The sequence below is a fragment of the Lipomyces tetrasporus genome (genome assembly GCF_029532465.1).
Source record: "Lipomyces tetrasporus strain NRRL Y-64009 chromosome Unknown POJ06scaffold_5, whole genome shotgun sequence".
In the NCBI taxonomy this organism is placed as follows: Eukaryota; Fungi; Ascomycota; class Lipomycetes; order Lipomycetales; family Lipomycetaceae; genus Lipomyces; species Lipomyces tetrasporus.
Genome location: NW_026611600.1, coordinates 1120644 through 1139760, shown reverse-complemented (window position 1 = coordinate 1139760; position 19117 = coordinate 1120644). Strand labels below are relative to the sequence as shown.

Genomic DNA, 19117 nt, shown 5'->3' with positions numbered 1-19117 from the left:
ATCGAAGCGAACTATGAGAATTTCCTTTAATTATTCAACCCATTGTAAATAACAACCGTTTCCGTCAAGATATCCAAATACTGTTAGCATTCTTTGAATACATCTCTATATACGACTATGAAGTATTAATGAGTTAGTGGTGGCCGTGCCTGTTCTGCTGGAATCGGAGTCCACCTGTCCTGTGTTAGATGCTTTGGTCACCAAGAAATAATCATTTAATACTAACAGTATGTGCAAGTGTTGGGACCATCTTGATCAAGATTTATGAAAACTTTCTATAGCGTGGGAATCCAATTAGCACCTGTACATCTTCTACCAGGACCTAGCAACCGCTACTCACAGGGTGACCCTGAACTCCGCGACCTACAGGTGTTAGAACTAATTTCGAGGACTTCGCCATGAGTGACAATCAACTAACGCACCTCCATCGCAGACGGCAATGTTGTTATCGATAAATCGTACAGGCTCCTCCGCGATAAGGTTAATAGCAGCGTATGGTTGTGGCTAAACATAGTTTAACAATTCTGACCATAGTAACATTAAATGCTCTCACTGAAGTCACTTACTTGCGCTGCCAGGTTCTTCTGCGCAAATCGTGGACCGACCATAGCCTGTGATCGCGGTCGTTGACTAGGAGCCCAGGTCTCCACACGGTTAGGTGCCTGCATGGTGAGGGCAGCTTCCTCTTCCGACAATTGAACTTCCTCAGCCGGTTTGCTGGGAACAGATTCTGATGTGCTCGCATACGATCGTATTAAAACTCGCTGTGGAAATACGATGGTAGCCCGCAGTGATCGTACAGTGCAAATCATGTGTCTATAGGGTGCGAGCATATTTGGCATTCAAGAACGTACAAAGTCGAAAATCGATGCAAAAATAACTAATCGGACCAGAAAACAAAAATGATGTTATTACAGTGGCGATCTGGCTATTTGGTTGAGGTCACGTCGTTAGCCAAAGTTGTGAGGTGTGCAGTCTCAATTTCCATTAGCCTGCTCGGAAACTCAGATTGAGCGGAGTACCGATTGGCCAGTTGGGAGGGCAAAACGTTGTCCTGGCAACGTCTAGTGTGTAGCACGACAACAATTGTTTCGCGACACGCACCATCGAGATTTCACAATCACCTTACGCCGTCTGCCGCGTCCAATATATACCAATAGATTTATTGCTTGCCAAAGGGCCTTTATTGAGTATAATGGCAAGCAAACTGTCCCACCAGAGGACACCTATTTCAGAAGTCACTGTACTGCGAGCTCGCGACAGCAATATCACGGGCAAAGATACATCTTCCGCCATTGCAGCGGCCACCGCTAGCATCTTTCAAGATGCTCAGCTATCACTTACTTCTCACAGAAAGCTGTGCATCAAATTATGGACTGTACAGCAGCAAGCAGCGGACCGAGGCTATGAGGACGAGTTCAATAGGAAGTTCGCAAGTTTGTTGAATCGTGTAATGCCGATCAAGAAGAGTGAGCCTGCGGCTGAGAAAATTGTCAAATTCTGCAGCCAGTTTGTGGAGTACATTAATTTGCAAGGTAATTTGATGCTAATTTTCAGTTAGGTGGATGAGGCTAATTTCTTTATCAGCGGGCAAAGTGCACAACAATGACTCCGACGTTGAGATGATGGACATAGACGATGAAGAGGATACTGAAAGCACAGTTTGTTCTCGATTTGTTGAGTACTTGCTTCAACATTTGTTGAGGGGGGTTGATGCGAGGTCAAAGGTAGTCCGGTACAGAGTTTGTCAATTACTGGCCTCTGTCGTTCAGACTGTCGGCGAAATCGAGTACGTATACCTAGGCTGGTACTTGCCTTGTGTAAAAATGCTAATTACAAAAGTGATGATTTGTTCCAAGACTTAAGATCCGCGTTTGTCAGAAGAGTCCATGACAAAGAGAGCTCGGTTCGGGTCCAGGCCGTTATGGGCCTCTGTCGACTTCAAGGCACCGACGACGAGGACGAGCCGGAACCAGTTTCCGAGTTGCTGCTCAACACATTACAACATGATAGCAAGGCGTAAGTATACCAGCTTCTCATATTATGTGCCCGCGGTCTGCTGATGTCCAGTTAGTGAAGTCAGGAGGCCGGTATTGCTCAACCTCGACAAGTCAAATATCACGATCCCTTACGTCTTGGAGAGAGCTCGGGACGTTGATACCTCGACTAGACGATGCGTTTACACTCGTATCCTGCCCGCCATTGGTGATTTTCGTCTTTTGAGCATTGGCATGAGAGAGAAGATCTTGTCATGGGGTCTAAATGATCACGATGCCTCCGTCAGGAATGCTGCTATCAAGGCATTTGCCACTGGGTGGTTGGAGAACACTGGAAATGATGTTCTCGAGGTGTGTTATTCTCTGCTAGGTTTATGATGACTTATTAACGATCCTCGTAGCTCTTGGAGCGGTTGGATGTTCTCAATAGTAAGGTGGCGGCACAAGCTATGAAAGAGCTATTCGGGTATCGTCCAGATTTGGTGAAAAACTTGACCTTTCCTGGTAAGTATGCGCAAGAGTCATTCACCATCATGTTGTAATGTGATCTAACGACGACGCTATAGATACCCTATGGGACAATCTCACTGCTGAAACTGTCTTCCTGGCCAGCTCATTCGCAGATTACTGCCGCGAATCAGGAATGGAGAATTTGTTAGAAGATAAGATGCCGGAAGTCACTAAGCTAGGATTCTACATTGAGCAATACAGCGAATTTTTGAACGTCGAGGATACCGAAGTGAATACAGTGGAGCATGAGTTTATTTTGGAGCAGCTAATTAGCATTGCTTCTAATATGGATTTCTCGGATGAGATTGGGCGAAGAAAGATATTCAGTGTTATACGTAAGATTGTTTATTGTTGCTTGCCGCAGTGCAGAAACTAATGACCGACCAGGAAACATATTAGCCAAGGAGACTCTTTCAGAAGTCATTACCGACTCTGCAGTCACAGTCCTCCGCAAGGTGTCCATCAGAGAACGTGACTTCTGCCAAATAATTAGCGAAACTATTTCGGACTTGCATGATCAGATTGGCTCTGACGACGACAACCCTAATGGCGGGGATGATTCTTTCCATTCAGCGTTATCTGCCGTGGAGAGTCCTGCGTCTGTCGCTAGTAAGAGCACGTCGCGTGGATCTGATACAGGTTCCCGGCGAAGCCTGTCACTCAATGACGAGCGTGCTGTCCGCGAGATCTTGATTAATCTGAAGTGCTTGCACATTGCACAGTGCATGCTGGAAAATCTTGAAGGAGTATGGTTCAACGATTCTTAAGTCCAGAAGTTGGTAAATGCTTACAAATTGTTAGGCCCTGAAGAATAATCTTATATTAATGTCTATGCTCGAGGACCTGATCATTCCATCCATTAGGAGTCACGAAGCGCCAGTCAGAGAGAGAGGTTTGCGATGCCTTGGTTTGTGTTGTTTGCTGGACAAGGTAGGTTGAACGTCAATCCAGGTGGTCATAGAAAGCTAATTATATGTGTAGAATTTGTCTCTGGAGAATATAGTCTTGTTCATGCATTGTTTCAACAAGGGCCACGACGCTGTGCAGGTGGAAGCTCTTCAGATTATATGCGACATTCTTATTTCCCACGGCAGAGCTATCCTTGACATCGAAAACGGGATTGACTCTGAAATTATTCGGAAGATGTTTCTGAAGGGGTTGAGGTGCGAGAGTTTTGACGTGCAGGTCGCAGCTGCGCAGTCACTTTCGAAGATGTTGATGGCTGAAGTTATTATGGATGACGAGGAGGTCACCCAGGCTGTCGGTGGATTTGTCTCGGAGAATAAGGCCAGGTTAAAGTGGGATTAGGTAATTGAAGGTTGTCGGAGGTCTCAGATATAATGGGATGTACGGCGCAAAATGATGCGATTCGAGTTAATCGTATCTGTGAAACTAGAATAGGCTTCTGTAGCTTCTTTATGCGGCTAGGCCCGTGTTAACAGCCGCAAAACGTAACTGCATCTGAAAAGGAGGCTTTCTGCGAATGCTGGGCAATACCTTTTTTGGGACGAAGATGCGGCGAGAAGTGGCTGAACAGAGCGCCAAATTGGACTTCGCCACACTTTGAAGATGATGCCTTGGTCCGCCCACATTTACTGCCAGTATTCTCCGGGCATCAAACATCACAAACCCATCGCCGCGTCAAATGAGCATCCCCGACTGTCGGTGCCCATCACCGCCGTTCATCCCAAGTTAATAATTTTTTAAATTATGGTCCCGGTCATTTAGCCTGCAACATGAATATCCCCACGCGGTACCGCTCGCTCCGTCGAAAGAAAGCAGCGCCGGAAGCGACCCCTGTGCCCCCGGTAAATAGTTCCGGACAGGCTCCTGAGCCAGTCGCAATTGGACCAAATCGAGATCGAGTATGTCTAGAATTTAACGATTCACGTTTGTATCATTGCTTACGTTTTCGGTCGTAGGTTACCGTTCTTCCGATCCAAGTGCTTGACCCAGACACAGTTGTTTCCTGCAGTATACCGTCAACAATGACAGCGTCAGCGCTCATTAGTATGGTTCAGCGACATTCCGGAAAGTTACCATATCGTATCGAATCGCTCCGGGTTGCAGAGATCTTCAATAATTGTCTGCAACGAGAACTCTTGGGGTTTGAACTGGTGAGCGACATAATCAAAGGATGGGATGCATTGAAGGAAAACCGCCTATGCATTGTACTCAGTAATTCTCCGTCCTCGGCGATGACAGTGGAAGCAGCTTTGCCCGAGTACGCTCCACCGGTGGCTGGATGGCTGACGATTAAGCTCAAGTCGCACAAGTGGTCCTGGTCGAAGAGGTGGGCATTTACGGAAGATAATACACTCTATATCTCAAAGAAGCCGAACGTTAGTTGTTAAATTCACTAAGATTGCTGTGAGTTATGCTAACCTAGTAGTGCAGCCTCGGCTAAAAGACCGAATATTCCTGTGCAATCTCAATCAAGTCAACTTCTACGATCTCCAGCCTCAGCATCTCGCTCGGATAGGTTCTCCTTCAGATTTATGCTTCGCACTAAAATCACCAGAGAGTCATGCTATATTTGAAGACCATAACGACTTTATGCATTACATCGCTTGCGACGACCGGCCCAGCTTTGATATGTGGAAGTACGCCATGGAGACGACGAGGGCAATTTACGTACAAAAAATCGCAAAACTTCGGCTCGAGTCCTTCGCTCAGTCTGAGACGTTAGATCGACAAGCACTCGTCGCGCCGTTGATTGCTCCGGAGGAGTTTGCGAAGCCGATAGATCAGCATAGACTGTCGATAGAAAAGGATTCGAAAACCCTTATACGGTCAATAAGCGCTCGACGACCAAGGCCAGGTTTACCAGCACAACAACACCATGGACCGACCATCGTGGCACCTACTCCCGAACATCTCACCGTGACGAAAGATTCTTTGCTAGACCGATTGCTTCAGGGCGAGAGTGTTGCCACTACCTCTATTACCCATTACGACAACTACGATCCGATACCGCCTCGCCGTGCATCCGGTGAAGATAGTCGACAAGAATCGAGCTCTTTTGCAAAGAAGATGACCGATAGCTCGGGCGATAGCTTGGACACGGCATCGGGAGTCAGGCGGAACGGAAATATAATGCCTCGGACGATTGACACGTCTGCGAAGCATAATCCACAACATAGAATCCTTGCTAGTCCCACCTCATCGAGTACGTCGGAATCGTCGAATTACTTCTCCGCGTCTGATTCTGAGGCGCCCGCCTTACGACGAAATCATTTTCGCCCAGTGCTGCAAGACCACGCGAGACGGAAGTCGCCATTGCGAACGCAACTTGTCGATAGCACTCTCCAAGTCAAAGACGAAGAGCAGGATGATGAGAACACACCACTATACAAAAGACTGCAGCAGCTCGACATCAAAGTCGGATCAAAAAACCCGTTTTTGGATCCAGAGATTATGACTAGGCCGAGACTTGAGCAGAAATCGAGCACTGCTAGCCTCCATGCTGTTCTGGCACAGAATGACGCTGGAGACAATAGCATTGCCAGATCTGAAAATGCAGTGAAGCTGAGCGACGGCTACACTGCGACGAGTAGGAGTTCGGGCGAGCTTGTCAATCAAGCCCTACAGAACCTACCTCGATCTCCGAGATTGGAAATACTACGTGACGATCATACTCGCCTGCGGGGCCATTCATTGGATTCCAAGCGCACGAGGGGCAATTATTTGGAAGAGAATGGACATTCGCATGACCGGTATGCTGGGGCAATTAGGCAACGAGAAAAGAGTTATAAAAGTAACCTTCGTCGTCATCAAAGCCAAATTCGACAGAACGACCATTCAGAACGACGGCGGGAGGACGAATCAAACTTGCCATCGAATTCGCATACAGTGCGCCGTCATAAATCAAGCGATCTTATCATAACCCGAAACAAAACAGTGCGAGAGGGTTCAGGTGCCAACACGCGGAGGAATCTTTCAGTGCGAGGTCCGAGTTCGAGGCTCGCGTTTGGTGTAGCGGAGCCACTGATATCGGTCGAAAATGAAGATAAAACGCTGTTTCACGAAGGCAGTCTTCTAGCTAAAATGGGAAGTAGTAGACGCTATTAGTGTACCATATGGATGTAATTCTTAGCTGTATTTTACTGTTATATTAGCGGGGAAAAATAATCGGCGTTTTTTTTTTGGTTAACTTGTAGTGTAGTTAATGTGCTCGCCAACCGAGACGCGTGTGGCTGCAGTCTATTCGTGACGGCCATGTAGTTAAAAAAAACTATATTTGAGGCGAATCTTATTGTTATATATGTATAACTACAGATATATCGCTTCTTCTCGTTCCAATAATTATCAGAAGAAACTTCACAAAAAAAAATAGATGAGAAAACACCTTAATCTGCCATCGAGAAGACAATAAATTAGGTGGCACACAAAGCCCAGAGTTACATATACTTTGCATAATTGCCCCATGTTAAGTCATCGCAATCAACAACCACCCAGCGGTTCTTCCATCTTACACATATGTATGACATATAGTTGAGCGCCAAACTCCTATTAGCAACGACCAATACCGAAAATCGAATGGGCCGCACCCACCGCCTTGCGCATAACAGAAAAACACTAATATGAAAAAACAGCAAGCTAAAAGGGTTAAAAATATCAATAAGAAACGCGTATAAAAAGAAGATCCCACACATATTCACAAGTACAGTTGACCGGAAATTAAACAAAGGGAAGTCAACAGGTAAAAGATACAAGCACAATGTCAAATACTTTTTATGTCCGTCCGCACCCATCACAAACAACCGTATCCACCCATGTCACAAGCTATAATAACAAACCATGATCAACTCGAACCGATGACGATAACGGGAACGTCCCAAAAGATATATAATGCAAGAGCAATGATTGGAAGGATCGCGTAAAAGAGCAATTTTACAGGGCCGACCAGTGCAAACAATTTCACCTAGCTCATCATACCCGCACCGACTGTCGATGGATCAACCATGCCCATGCCACCGTTCATGAGAGTCGGGTCAGCTACAACGGCAGCTCCAGCTCTAGAGGCGCCGCATCTCAAACACGAGACATTCTTCGCGAAATTGTGGTACCCGCAACCCTCAGTTCCGCATTTCCAGTCTCCAGCTCGGAAAGGAACCATACCAAATGAGTTGTTCCCTCTGCCATTCCACCCCATTCCAGACATACCACCACCATTCGATGGTGCCATCATCATAGGATTCTGACCGTAGTTGTTATACATGAACATGGGGTCCTGGGCAGGTGCATTCGACGAAGCAGGGAACGAGCATCGAAAGCACGCTGTTCGGCGCTGGAAGTTTGAGAAGCCACACGAAGGGCAAGTCCAGTCACCGGGTCTGGGACGGTTTTTGCTTGGCTAATGCAAATATTAGTATTGCGACATCCAGGTTAATTAGGCACTATAAGAGTAAACATACCGGGAAGGGAGTCAGGATTTCCTGAGCTCGATCCAAAACGCGGCTGCTCGATGGTGAGACCTCAATAGCCTTCTCGTTCAACGCACGGCCATTCATAGCCAAACTCTCTGCGGCCTCCTCATGCGATGAAAATACAGCAAATCCAGTACCAGTAGGCTTGTGCTGGTCCGGAGTTCTCAAAGTCCAGAACGCAATAGGACGGCCACCATACTGTGTGAACCAGCTCTCAAGCTCGCTCTGTGTCGTATCGTGGGGAAGGTTAGATAAATGCAGGACCTTCGAGCGCTCAGCAAGAAATGCGCGAACATCGGCGCGCGCGTCCAATGGCTTGACGAGCACGTCAGGGTGCTGCTCGGGTGGCTGTGATTTCTTGATCAGACCTTGCAAAACTCGAGCCAGAGTTATTGCCTCCTCCATAGCACGTCGTGGCGAAGCTGGTGCCAGGGCTTGCAGATGGAACGGAAGGTTATGTTTTATGGGAGCAGAGCTTTGAACCGACTCAACTTCCAATGCAGCGCAGATGTTGGACAATGATGACGCCGAGAAAGGTAAAGATTCAGGGTGGTGAGCCTGCCAACGGGTGTACTCAGTTCGAAGATCGAAACACCTCGAGTGCTGAAGATATGGTGGAAGTATAACAGCCTTGTCTCTGGCCTCGCGAGGGAGCTGAACACGCAGATCCCACGCGTTCAAAGTGACGAAGGTGAAATCAAATCCTTTCGATATTAAGTACTCTTGGGCAAAATTATCGAAGCGCGTAATTGCATCACGGAAAGTGCCAGCATTTCGCACATGCTCCCACGTAAGAGTAGTCAAACTCGCTGTGAAAATTGTTAGTATGGCGACACGTCGACAGGTAGTGCAAAACATACTGCAAAGTGCTGTTATCGGAGTGTTGACGGGCCGTACGAGAACACTGTCACGGTGCATCTAAATCATTGCGTTAGATCCACGTCACCATCACAAATCATCTCTAGCAGTTTTGTTGACGACAAAGTAATAGCAACTGATGTTTGCAGCCGTTACGTTGCGACCAGTGGCCATCGCCTAACCGCCACACCAACCAGATGCATACCTCTTCCAAAGTTTTCGCGTTCAGCATGATCCAAGCCATCTCAATAACTTCAGCCGAGTCCTTCGTGACATACACGCCATGTTCGTCGCAAGTGGTGGCGACGTGTACAACGACGAACGCGTCAGACATCTTGGATATTGAATTATTTCACGGTAACGACAAACTGCTAATCGTAATACACTAAACCAACACAAAAATCGAATCTCTCCGCTTTTGGGTAATAATCTTTCAGTGTAGATGGAATGCCTGTTATAACAGTAGCAGAGTCGGAAAGTCGGTCTTCCTGTTTGCAGCCTTGCCGTAACAGGAGTCGAAGCTAAAAAATTTTTTTGTTTGGCGAACACAGAAGGGCAGTGACGAAATAAAGTTTTGCTAACACCCTTACAGCGTGGCCAATCCCCCTTACAAGTTGTGAGGTACTAAACCCTCATTTGGTCAGCGAGGTTCCCTCCAGCCACCTGTGGCTCGAGGACCCTGGTTGCGCCACCACATTGGGACTCGAGCCGGCTGTCGTCGGCCAGACCCATCATAAATTTTGGATGATCATGATATTCCTGCAGCGTGGTTTAGATAGCCGTGCTCATAACGTACACGACAACAATTCAATGCTAGCCAAGTAATAGCGTACTTGAATCTAAATGCCCGACTCATTTCCGCTACCGCCGACATTCTCGTCGGTTGACGAGTATCTATTGTCGCTCTCTGAATTTTACCTCGACCCGTTCGTCCAGAGTCTCGCTGGAGGCTTGCATATCCTAAATTTCTTCCTCACATCTCCGGACCTATTTGAGGACACGTTATCCGAAGAATGGGTCACCTTTTTTGATCAAGCTGAATTAGACGACATCCTAGACTATTTGATATTTTTTAAAGGAAGCAACAGTAGGTCGTACGACATTTGAAACCGACTTGTAGTGTATAGTGACTGACCGTATGTCACGCAGCTTTACAACCTCCGGAGTCGCTGTCCATATTTTTGTCTACCGTACAGACACTTTCCATAAACAGAAACCTCCCAGACGAACAGGCGTTTTCTAAACCTGTTCCTCGACTTCACAGCTCAGCAATTTCAGTGGGAATGTCACCCAAGAAAGTCCACGAATGCCAGTACTTGTCTTCCACGATATCAGACGTGTGCAGTAAAGTCGCGACACCACATGTCATAGATTTGGGAAGTGGAAAAGGGTACTTGTCGCGTACGTTGGCTCACGAGTATAACTGCTCGGTTATTGCGGTTGAGACGGTCGAATCTCGAACTAAAGGTGCGGCGAGATTGGACAGCTTGTATGACCGGAAACTCGGCAAGAAGAAAGACGAGAAAGCCAATACGGACAAGGGAACTGGGTCGCTTATTCATGTTGAGAAGTTCGTTGACAGCGGAGATTTGACAGATATCGTGGAAGCGGCCGACTTAAGAGGTCATAAGATTGTGCTCGTGGGTTTGCATACTTGTGGCAACCTGTCGCATCATGCGCTGAGAAGTCTGGTCGACACGCAGGAGATCTATGCGGTTGCAGTTGTGGGATGTTGCTACAACTTGATGACAGAAAAAGATGTCGGTAGGTTGAACCATAGTTATCTTGAGTTGGCTAATTGACCACGTCCTGTAGACAAGGACCATATAGGTTATCCCATTAGCCGCAAACTAGAGTCTCGCTCTATTCCACTACCAACATCCGCTAGGATGCTAGCTTGTCAGGGTATATTCTTTGTCGTCTGATACGCTGATAAATACTAATGACAGCATAGCACCAGCCACATGGACCCCCGAAACTCGCAACAATTTCTTCACCAGGCACTTTTACCGAGCAATCATACAACGGATATTCAAGGACCGAGACCTTCTAAACGACTCCGAAGGTCGGATCCTAGTTGGCAGCTTACGTAAACAATGGTACAGTTCATTCCCGACATACTGCAGAGGAGCATGCAAACGCCTAACAGAGAACTATGACACCCAACTTGACGACACGTCTGAGAACCCGTTCGATATTTCCGAGGAAGTGGCTACGGAATATCATGATCGATTCGTTTCTAAGAAACGACGACTTTGTATATTGTGGACATTGATGGCATGCACTGTTGCGCCGTTAACTGAGGCATTGATTCACTTAGACCGCTATTACTTCTTAAAAGAGAACGGAGCTTCTGAAGTCCATGTGTCAGTTGTGTTCGACCAGGTAATTTCGGCAAGGAACTTAATGGTTGTTGGTATCAAGGGTCAGGATCGTCGGTAGTGTATGCCAAGGGGCGTTCGGTCATCAGTATCTGAACGGTTACGGAAAATAATACATGACTCCATTCACTATGGTACAAAATATACATTAAACATTCATTCAAGCGATGCATGACACCTAGGCTATGCGATCGAAACCACAAATCAAGGAGAACATACAGTTGTCTGTGATATACATCGTCTAGCCGGCGTTCTTTGAAGCCATCGAATTGACGTTCTCTTCGAGGGCGCGCTTTAGTAGGTCCCACGACACGGGATCGTTCGGTGCTAAACTGAGTGCCTACGTCACGAGCGTTAGACACGAATGACGTTGAAATAGAGGCCGTGAAGCCGCTTACCTCTTGGAAATTTATGACCGCCTGGTCAGTTCGTCCTAGTTGAAGATTCACCAGCCCCATTGCAGAGTACACTTCAGGCTCATGTTTCGACACTCGGAGGACCTCTTCGAAATGCTCCAATGCCTCCGGCCAGCGTCGTAGCTGTCGGAACGCGTGCCCAAGATTGATCTTAATAGGAACCCAAGCCTTCGTGTCACTGTCCAATTCGTCGGCGACTTTCAATGCCTTGAAAAAAAACTCAAGTGCCTCACTGAGTTGGTTCTTATGGTATAGTACAACACCCATTTCATTTAGTAGCAGTGGATCTGTTTTACAAATGCTGTACGACGCGTCTAGATATTCTTCTGCCAATGTGAAATTATGTAATTGCAGGTGCTGCATGCCGAGAAACAGAGACGGTAAGTGAGTCCTACAGTTAATTAGCAAAGACGCAATAAGTCAAAGTAAAATATTACCCTTGGAATAGTCGCGCAGCCGTGGAATACGCGGAAACGGCCTGCTCGTGCTCGCCTTCTACAGCAAATGTATGTGCAAATCCAATCCACGCCGCCCCAAAATGAGGATTCATCATGGACGCCTTACTGAAGAATCTCCGAGCTTCGGCAATTTTGTGTATCGATAAATAATAGACACCGACAGTTAACCAAGTCACCGGTTCTTCGGGATGATTTTCTGCCATCTCGTGCGCTATCAGGAAAAGTTTGTTCTTCTTCTCTAATTCATGCAGGCATGCAAGATACAGAGGTATTATTGAAAACTTGAATTGATCGCGCTCGAGAACCCTATATCTATTAGCCAATCGACTGGAAGATTGTTTGATGCATACGCACTTTTCGCACAACTCCAGACACTGTCTAAATCTGCACTGTACAAACAACAGTTCCGCTCTGCTTTGTATTAAATCTGAGTTTCCTTCAAGATTATATTTCGTCTGTAGATGCTTTTCGGCCTCGAAAAAGCGGTTGGTGTTGTAATACTGACAAGTTTAGGACATATTCTCAACTCTTAAGAAACAAAAATTTCCTACCTTATTCAGCTTCGTTGTGTACAGCAACTTCACTAATTCCCCATCTTCATTGTCATCGAATCGTAATGAACTGAGAAAATCCCATTCTAAAACATTAGTCCTCCTAGAACTAATAGTCGTAAGTAAGTAGCATACCTTCGACCGGAGTCATTAGGCTATTCGTAATTAGTTCATCAAACGCTTCGTAGCATTTGATGTCAACCGTAAGAGCCTCTTTGTAACAATCTTTTGCCTTCTCGAAATTGTTCTGATTTGAATATATTATACCGCGAAGATAACACATTGACGCCTCTAGCTTTATGCCACCGTCTGAGGTCGCATAGGAGTCATCTGGTACGTGTTAGATCTAGATTCCAATCAGTCCTGGTCGGTCATACGCACCTTCATTTTGGAAAGGATTTGACTCGCCAATTACTGATAGTGCTTCGTCCCATTTTGAAAGTCTCGTCTATTCGCAACGTTAGCGTATTAATATTATTCCATTCAAGGGCGATGTAGAACACCTACCAAACACAGAGCAGCCAAATATCTACAACTAGCACTTCTATCCAAGTCCTGCCGCATCAACAATTGTCGCGTACGTGCATAATGTCCGGTGTTGTAATGGACTTGCGCGAGCCAAAAAGCATCATTTGGATCATCCGTAATCGACAAAACGGTGTCTCCGATAAACACTGCTGTCTGGTATTGATGCTGCATCAGGGCGTCGTGTCTCCACAGTCGTAATCGATCGGCCTGACATAACGCATCCGGTTCTTGCAGTCCAGATGGCGGGCCACTGCTGTTTAGTACTGGCGTAGAAGTTGCCTCCATGTCGGAGCCAAATCCGAAAGGATACGCATTATTCGTGGTTGGTGGGAGGGGGGTCGCTGACAGTGACTGTGGAGTAGAGGGTATCTGGATGGATCTGGCTATTGGAGAAATTGAAAGGATGGATGAATTATGGGACAAACCCGCCGGCGCTGGCGAAGCAGAACGGGCCGACGTAAGAGCAGGTGCGTCCGGCAGACTGGCTGAAGATGTTAACCCGGATTCCGAGTTTGATTCAGGTCTGGGATATGCGCCGGATCGGCCAGTAGGAAGTGGGGTCGAAAAGGGCTGTGAGGTGCGCCGGCTAGACATCAGAGCACACAAGTCGGCGTGATCGGCGAGGGCTCGAAGCGGTCGACTGGAATTATCGTCTATATGAGCACAGGAAGCTGTGGTAGAGGCCTGGCAGCGTTGGTATCGACTGGACGGAGATCGTGATGCAGACGCGCATTGTCTTGCGAAAATCACGACGTCAACAGAAGTTTACAAACAGCAACAACGCGCACCAACTGTAACTGTCATCTTCGCGGAGGCTTTCCCAATCCCCTCCCCCCCCATCGCGTGTTACTTCCAGCCCATGACCAAACCGGCAAAATGACTGAACTACACTAACCTAGAACTTAGATAGCACTATTGACTATCCAGTATCTAGTGTCAAGCTCTTTCGGCTGGACTCGTGACAGTCCAAATGAATTGGTCGCTTCCCAACGGCAGTTGTCAACCCGAAATCTTAGATATGTATATCTCTTTCTCTGTCGACCGCAACCCGTGTCCAAACACACCGTCGATATCTACAGGCTCGGTACCCGTCTCTAATTGACTAACAACTACATATTATTCTGTTCTGGCACAGATATCGGTCGTGAGACGTGAGACGTCCCTTGACTCCTGTCCATCAAACGTTCGTAGTATACAGCCGATCGGAAACGAAAAGGGCACGAAGTTTAGCATGATATATGGCATTGACAAAATCAAATACCGTCGCGAGGAATAAATGAGCCTTGGACTTGTCTGACAAGGGTTTTGGCTGGATCGCGACATAACCATCTCTGATCGCCGTGGAATGTTGGAACAATATTTTAGCGTATATGTAGTGCTCGTGCTGAATTACTCTATGTGATTTATTTTCAACCCAAGGCCACCTTTTGTTCTTTTGCGAGTTCCACACAGTCAGAGGCAGTTGGTCCGAAGAAGCGTACTTTTTGCGGCGCGTTGGAAAGTCGGAGTGCCTTGACTTGCATAAATTCCGCAACGCGTGATGGTTATGTTGCCGAGCGATGTCGTCGCGGCGAGCTCGCTCTCGGGACTGTGAGCCGATGCGCGAGTGACTTGGATATACATCGTTTCTTTCGCTCAACTACATCGCAATCCTTCGTGAGATTCTCAATTAAACAGACGATGACAGACAAAGCTGCTGTTAAACAGAAGTTCATCGATGCTTTCGATCCATTGGTCGAAGACTTACTCGCCGTCTTGAAGCAGTATAATATTTCCCCTGAGGCTACTGAGTGGTTCAAGAAGGTAACATGACTCATTACGGTCGATCTACCGGACAACGAGTAATTATAAGTAGAGCTTGTATTATAACGGCGTGGGCGGAAAGCTGAATCGTGGGCTGTCGGTGATTGACACGTACAAAATCCTGACAGGCAAGGATGATTTGACTGACGAGGAGTACAAGAAGGCGGCAGTTTTGGGATGGGCTATTGAGTTGGTATGCTTGAATGCAAGTCAGTTTACGCAGGGAAGTCTTACTGATTGAGATTAAGCTCCAAGCCTTCTTCTTGGTATCGGACGACATTATGGACAGTTCCAAAACCCGACGTGGGCAGCCATGCTGGTATTTGGTGGTAATTGCATTTCACAACGGTTTACTTCAAATTTTGTGTAATACCTAACGTCTCCGATAGCCCAAGGTTGGAATGATCGCAATCAACGATGCGTTCATGCTGGAAACGTCTATCTACGTTTTGCTCAAGAAGTACTTCCGCAGCGAACCATATTACATCGATCTCATTGAGCTTTTCCATGACGTAAGCCCATTATTACCTTAGTCCTCAACGTCAACGGCAAGGGTACTAATTGCTGAACACAGGTCACTTTCCAGACAGAACTGGGCCAACTCCTCGACCTCATCACCGCGCCCGAGGATGAAGTGGACTTGTCGAAATTCTCTCTTGAGAAACACTCGTTCATCGTCATTTACAAGACAGCCTATTATAGCTTTTATCTCCCCGTCGCGCTCGCCATGTACATGGCCGGCATCGGTAGTCCTGAGGATCTCAAGCAGGCGCACGACGTCCTTATTCCTCTCGGAGAGTATTTCCAGATTCAGGTACGCCGGGATACGTCTTCCTGATCGGCCTGAGTAGTGCTAACTTACATAGGACGATTACTTGGACTGCTACGGTGATCCTGCATTTATTGGAAAGATCGGAACCGATATTTTTGACAATAAGTGCAGCTGGCTGATTAATACCGCCCTGAAAAAAGCCGACCAGGAACAACGAAAGATTTTGGACGTACGTACCTAATTGTTCTGAGGTGGTTTTTGCCAGTCGCTAATATTCCATTCAGGAGAACTACGGTCAGAAAGATAGTGCATGTGAGGCCAAGGTCAAAGCAATCTACAGGGACCTGGATCTCGAGAACGACTACTTCAAGTACGAAGAGGATGTTGTTGGCCGTATAAGAGCCCTTATTGACAACGTCGACGAGAGCCGAGGATTCCAAAAGGATGTACTCAGTGCGTTCTTGGCTAAAATCTACAAGAGACAGAAGTAAGCATTGAACGCGGTCATAGACCTGTATGATTCGGAGAGACGTAATAGAGAAAAAGGATAGACTGTTTCTGTTATTTGTGATCACCCCTATCATGGAGAACAATGTAATTAATAACTCAATAAATTACTGCGGTATGCACTCAAGAATATCATCCAGCTGTAGTATGTCCAAAATAACGCAGTATTCCTCGCAGTCCAAGGAAAGATTGTTTTAGAGAACTAATCGTAGAAGCGAGGCGAAATCAATTGCCTTCTATACCGACAAGCGCGAAAGCGCGGTGTGTCCATCGTCCGTACGCCCATACCCGCTGGCAGATTCGAAGTCCGAATTTAGCAGGAATGTTGCGTTTATGAAGGACGCGAATTCCAGACAACGGATAGTTCGTGCTCATATGGGATATCTCGCTTGCCGCCTATTCGATAACAGATTGCGTCGACGCTCAAGCCAAGTAGTGGACGAGGAATCGTAGGCCTTATCAAACACATGCGTTCGTGACTCGTCTTAATCGACCCCGGGCGAATGAGTACGCAACCGTACAGAGGTCCGGGAAATTGCGGGTTGTACTTTGCGATTCCGCGGGTTAATCGCGCGGCAGCTACAATGATTACAGTAAATCACCTTAAGCCGATTCGTTGCAAGCCGATAACCCCTTTAAAGTGAATATTTTCTTGTAGAAATGTTACAGCAACGAATTCGAATTTCCTTTCATCAACCGGTATATTCGCTACGCCGATCAATATGAAGTAGCTGTAAACACTGCATTGGCTAAACAGATTTCAAGTATAGAGCTAATCGAGTTTACATTGAGCTGAATTATATATGGCAGGATTGCGACTCGCCATGTCTGTGTTGCATTCACATTAGAGGCTCAATAATTTACGAATACGATCTCTCGTCTGTAGTGAAATTGATAGGGCAATAATAAAGTTTCATTTTTATAGTTACGCTAAGCCTACCTCTACTTATCGCGCCGTGCACGAGTTCCCCTCGATAACTTCCATTGCTTTTGAAATAGACACCAGTTTGGAAGCAAAGGGAACTTCTCAAGCTCGTAGGGCGTCGAAATTTTATGAGGGACCCTGCTGACGAAATTGCGCGATCACGGCTTTCACAGCAAGACACTACGTTGTAGGATGATAGATTCGCCGGGGCAGAAGGAAGTCGCAAGCCGTCCCTTCACCGACGCAACCCCACTCCCATCTCCATAAGGTTGACAGGGCTAGGCAGGCACATGCCAGGGTCAACTGAAGACCTGACCCGTTGGGAGATTAACTATACTGTTGTCGAAGCGGTTATAGTTCCCCTTTTAGGTAATTGATGAAGGAATTGTAAGCTCCACGTTGTGATAGCACTTGTAAAGCAATGATAAGTCTAGTGCTGAATTGCAGGCTTGCGCTATTACTTCGTGTACAAATAAAGAAACTCTACAAATAAGTAGGTACAACTTTAAGAGCACCAAAGTCGATATCAACGTCAACGATTTCGGAAGCCGTCCGAACTACCGGCTGGCACGGATTCCTAGCGTTCCAGATATGCTAGTTGACAGCGGCGCCGAAGGCTTAGCGTATACCTGCCAGTCGGCAAGAGGAATGCATCGTCGTTGACACGTATCTATGTTCGCAAAGATTACTTCAACCGGTTATCTGATGAAACTTATCTGATTGAAGCGAGAACTAAGTCCGCTCATGCTAAGAGCCTACAAACCGTTCTGGTAGAGTATATTAAGCCTGGACGACGACAGCCATTGAGAGTAACATGGTCGCCTTCTGATGACATTTGCAACATTAAAGCATTTGCAAACTTGAAATATCTAAAGCCAGACGGCATTCTGAAAGTCGATACACCAACTACGCAAGCCAGATACAAGGTTCACCAAGCTCCGCCGCATTGGCAAAATCTCAGGGGCAATGGGAGGTTTCACATCCATTCGCACGGCATCATTGTGCCGCCCGAATCCGGTAATCTGGCTGAGGGACCAAGGTTGGTTCTCGTTGTTATAGTCAAAACCTTTCTAGTTCAAATGTAGGGGGCTCTATTGATTAAGATCAAGGCAGATTTTATCGAATTCTACCATCCGTGGAGGCCGGGATCGTCAATGCTTGTGCTGACTATGCCGATCACGATCAAGTAGGATAATGCTGGATTAACAGATGTAGCTCACGCAAACGTGGGACTTATAGATCAAAATGGGTGGCATTGAACTCCAACCAAAAGCCCTGGTTCCGGTAACATTTCAAGTGGGGTCACTATTATTATAGCACAACGATCCTTTGATATTCGTTAGCTAGATTTGGGCGGACAAGGAACGTTTAACCCAATGGAATGATGCGACGCAGATGCGATGATCTATCGTGTACGTACGGTGTTCATGTAGCCCATCTCGCTTGGATAGTGTAGACTTGGCTTTGGTACCGGAAGTCCCAACAACACGATAAGCGGGGTCCCGTGCTCAGCCCTAGCCGGGACTTATCGATAAGAACGTTCATTATGGAAGTGACAACCGTGATTTATAAAGTACATGCTATTATTCACTTACATAGATGTACCATACTCTTTAAATGTACATCTCATCTTCCCAATTGATATTCTCTTGGAGTGGTAAGTGTTCACAGTTACTACCGATATTTGTAATCCCTTAATGATATTCTTTTAGTCAAGTACTTGATTCATTTTAAGTGCCTTAGAACTGACGCTTGATTGCGGCGTTTGTCCCGCTCACCTCTATCGTAAGCTACTATTCGCAAGCCTCCACCGGCCCATCCGATTCTTCGCACTAAGTTAGTCATTAGCATTCCTGACCCGGCTCACGCACGCGGTGACAAAGAGGCAGTTATCATAGCAACACGGTATCGGACCAATACGAGACACCTTGCAATTCGTGATCTAGCACATGCATCACCGTAAGCTGCCGCAATGCCGATAT

General features: G+C 46.6%; 8 protein-coding genes across 8 annotated transcripts; 4 read left to right on the top strand and 4 right to left on the bottom strand.

The window, feature by feature from the left end:
* Positions 1 to 133: 133 nt before the first annotated feature.
* POJ06DRAFT_268186 (uncharacterized protein) lies at positions 134 to 833 on the bottom strand (the record flags this gene model as incomplete). Its single annotated transcript, XM_056189297.1, has 5 exons — positions 134 to 174; positions 227 to 275; positions 341 to 363; positions 423 to 504; positions 567 to 833. 5 exons carry the CDS (start codon positions 831 to 833, stop codon positions 134 to 136), a joined length of 462 nt encoding a protein of 153 aa, XP_056044052.1.
* Positions 834 to 1106: 273 nt separating this feature from the next.
* POJ06DRAFT_107968 (nuclear condensing complex subunit) lies at positions 1107 to 4020 on the top strand. Its single transcript, XM_056184012.1, has 9 exons — positions 1107 to 1535; positions 1588 to 1789; positions 1843 to 2019; positions 2075 to 2348; positions 2399 to 2501; positions 2564 to 2842; positions 2895 to 3253; positions 3309 to 3437; positions 3489 to 4020. Exons 1-9 carry the CDS (start codon positions 1196 to 1198, stop codon positions 3813 to 3815), a joined length of 2190 nt encoding a protein of 729 aa, XP_056044051.1. The 5' UTR covers positions 1107 to 1195; the 3' UTR covers positions 3816 to 4020.
* Position 4021: 1 nt separating this feature from the next.
* On the top strand, positions 4022 to 6765 carry POJ06DRAFT_107969 (uncharacterized protein). Its single transcript, XM_056184013.1, has 3 exons — positions 4022 to 4372; positions 4430 to 4849; positions 4905 to 6765. Exons 1-3 carry the CDS (start codon positions 4244 to 4246, stop codon positions 6576 to 6578), a joined length of 2223 nt encoding a protein of 740 aa, XP_056044050.1. The 5' UTR covers positions 4022 to 4243; the 3' UTR covers positions 6579 to 6765.
* Position 6766: 1 nt separating this feature from the next.
* Positions 6767 to 7346, bottom strand: POJ06DRAFT_107957 (uncharacterized protein). The gene has a single exon (XM_056184011.1). It carries the CDS (start codon positions 7259 to 7261, stop codon positions 6908 to 6910), a length of 354 nt encoding a protein of 117 aa, XP_056044049.1. The 5' UTR covers positions 7262 to 7346; the 3' UTR covers positions 6767 to 6907.
* On the bottom strand, positions 7347 to 9298 carry POJ06DRAFT_107956 (uncharacterized protein). The gene is made up of 4 exons (XM_056184010.1): positions 9000 to 9298; positions 8797 to 8854; positions 7925 to 8745; positions 7347 to 7863 (listed from the first exon to the last, which is right to left on the bottom strand). Exons 1-4 carry the CDS (start codon positions 9126 to 9128, stop codon positions 7432 to 7434), a joined length of 1440 nt encoding a protein of 479 aa, XP_056044048.1. The 5' UTR covers positions 9129 to 9298; the 3' UTR covers positions 7347 to 7431.
* A 244-nt stretch (positions 9299 to 9542) lies between these two features.
* POJ06DRAFT_253187 (methyltransferase domain-containing protein) lies at positions 9543 to 11291 on the top strand. The gene is made up of 4 exons (XM_056187604.1): positions 9543 to 9881; positions 9944 to 10558; positions 10610 to 10699; positions 10749 to 11291. Exons 1-4 carry the CDS (start codon positions 9638 to 9640, stop codon positions 11234 to 11236), a joined length of 1437 nt encoding a protein of 478 aa, XP_056044047.1. The 5' UTR covers positions 9543 to 9637; the 3' UTR covers positions 11237 to 11291.
* Positions 11292 to 13901, bottom strand: POJ06DRAFT_253183 (uncharacterized protein). Its single transcript, XM_056187603.1, has 8 exons — positions 13108 to 13901; positions 12982 to 13048; positions 12736 to 12930; positions 12601 to 12686; positions 12404 to 12549; positions 12029 to 12355; positions 11574 to 11982; positions 11292 to 11515 (listed from the first exon to the last, which is right to left on the bottom strand). The coding sequence occupies exons 1-8, from the start codon at positions 13720 to 13722 to the stop codon at positions 11417 to 11419; spliced, it is 1944 nt and encodes a 647-aa protein (XP_056044046.1). The 5' UTR covers positions 13723 to 13901; the 3' UTR covers positions 11292 to 11416.
* Positions 13902 to 14636: 735 nt separating this feature from the next.
* On the top strand, positions 14637 to 16304 carry POJ06DRAFT_253175 (isoprenoid synthase domain-containing protein). Its single transcript, XM_056187602.1, has 7 exons — positions 14637 to 14931; positions 14984 to 15124; positions 15180 to 15260; positions 15321 to 15443; positions 15506 to 15745; positions 15798 to 15932; positions 15988 to 16304. The coding sequence occupies exons 1-7, from the start codon at positions 14809 to 14811 to the stop codon at positions 16192 to 16194; spliced, it is 1050 nt and encodes a 349-aa protein (XP_056044045.1). The 5' UTR covers positions 14637 to 14808; the 3' UTR covers positions 16195 to 16304.
* The last annotated feature ends 2813 nt before the right edge of the window (positions 16305 to 19117 follow it).